The 1079-nt window shown below is 42.3% G+C and overlaps 1 protein-coding gene across 1 annotated transcript in view; it reads right to left on the bottom strand.

Annotated features, from left to right (window-relative positions):
• The window catches only part of LOC107584818 (E3 ubiquitin-protein ligase MARCH7-like), a 22121-nt gene that overhangs the window by 7366 nt on the left and 13676 nt on the right, over positions 1–1079 (bottom strand). Inside the window, exon 5 of the mRNA XM_016271586.1 lies at positions 950–1079. This exon is cut by the window's right edge and continues 74 nt beyond it. Within this exon, the coding sequence (XP_016127072.1) occupies positions 950–1079 (130 nt within the window). The remainder of the gene's footprint in view (positions 1–949) is intronic.

The raw sequence follows: 1079 nt of genomic DNA, 5'->3' as shown, positions 1-1079 counted from the left end.
TCCTCCTCCCATTTCCACCTCAAAATTAGGGGGAAGCTGTCCCCCCCCCGACGAGCCGCCACTGCCTAGAACCAATCAAAGAAAGAAGACCACAACAGCAGGTAGGGGTGCTACAGATCACTATCAGCTGATAATCACATTGGGATGATTGATCGGCGGTCTCTAAAAATGCTGATCTCCAAAAACCGATCTCAAGCTGATGACACTGCCGTGAGAGGTTTGGCATGACATGCAGTGGTAGATGACACTCGTGGAGGTAGGAAAACAAAGTTCTTTATGAACGGCAGGATTGCATGTAATAAAGATTTCAATGCAAAAGGAAAGGCAGTAGAGCTGACTATTTCTGTCAATGGTAAGTTTGTGATAACGTATAAAAAGTAGTTTAAATGTTTTGCCACATGCTTGAGCAACTTAATATATAAATCTAGACGTAAATGCAAAATTAAAATGCATTGTATAATGTGTTGCTTATATTTATTGTGTTTAAACATATGTGAAAGATTGTATTACTGTACGCTGTAAAAAAAAAATTGCAATGCTGAAAAAGCATTTCCAGTGACAATGTTTGGATTTGAAATCAAAATAATGGATAAATGTTGTGTTTGTGGTAAACAGCCACGGATCAGTAGCGGACTCCTGTGTGAAAGCACAGTCCGTGCTGCTTCCCCTCTCACAAGAGTCAACTAAGAGGGGAACCCCCCCCCCATTTTCAAAAATGAAATTCAGGCCCTGAATAAATGTCTAAAAATACTAATTGGAGTATCACTATAAATAGTTATAAACTATAAAAAGAAGGCTTTAAAAAGATCGGCATCGGTAGATACTGTTGTCTGTGATCGGCGATAGGTGATCGGCCTCAAAAATCCTGATCGGAGCACCCCTAACAGCAGGACAAGACTGCTAGTGGATGATTGCGTCTATGTAAATAGGAGTATATGTATGCACATACACACTGAAGATGTCAGCCCGCTAGGCCGGTAACTAGACTCCCCCAGTGAGGTCAGTCCTGAATCCCCCCTCTTCTCCAAATCTCTGCGAGCCCAAAGACCCTCTGATGGTGTGGACGAAGAGGAGGAGGA

The sequence above is a fragment of the Sinocyclocheilus grahami genome, unplaced genomic scaffold (genome assembly GCF_001515645.1).
Source record: "Sinocyclocheilus grahami isolate Dianchi unplaced genomic scaffold, SAMN03320097.WGS_v1.1 scaffold63.1, whole genome shotgun sequence".
NCBI lineage: Eukaryota > Metazoa > Chordata > Actinopteri > Cypriniformes > Cyprinidae > Sinocyclocheilus > Sinocyclocheilus grahami.
Note: the sequence above shows the minus strand (reverse complement) of the source record. Positions and strands in the feature narration are given on the sequence as shown.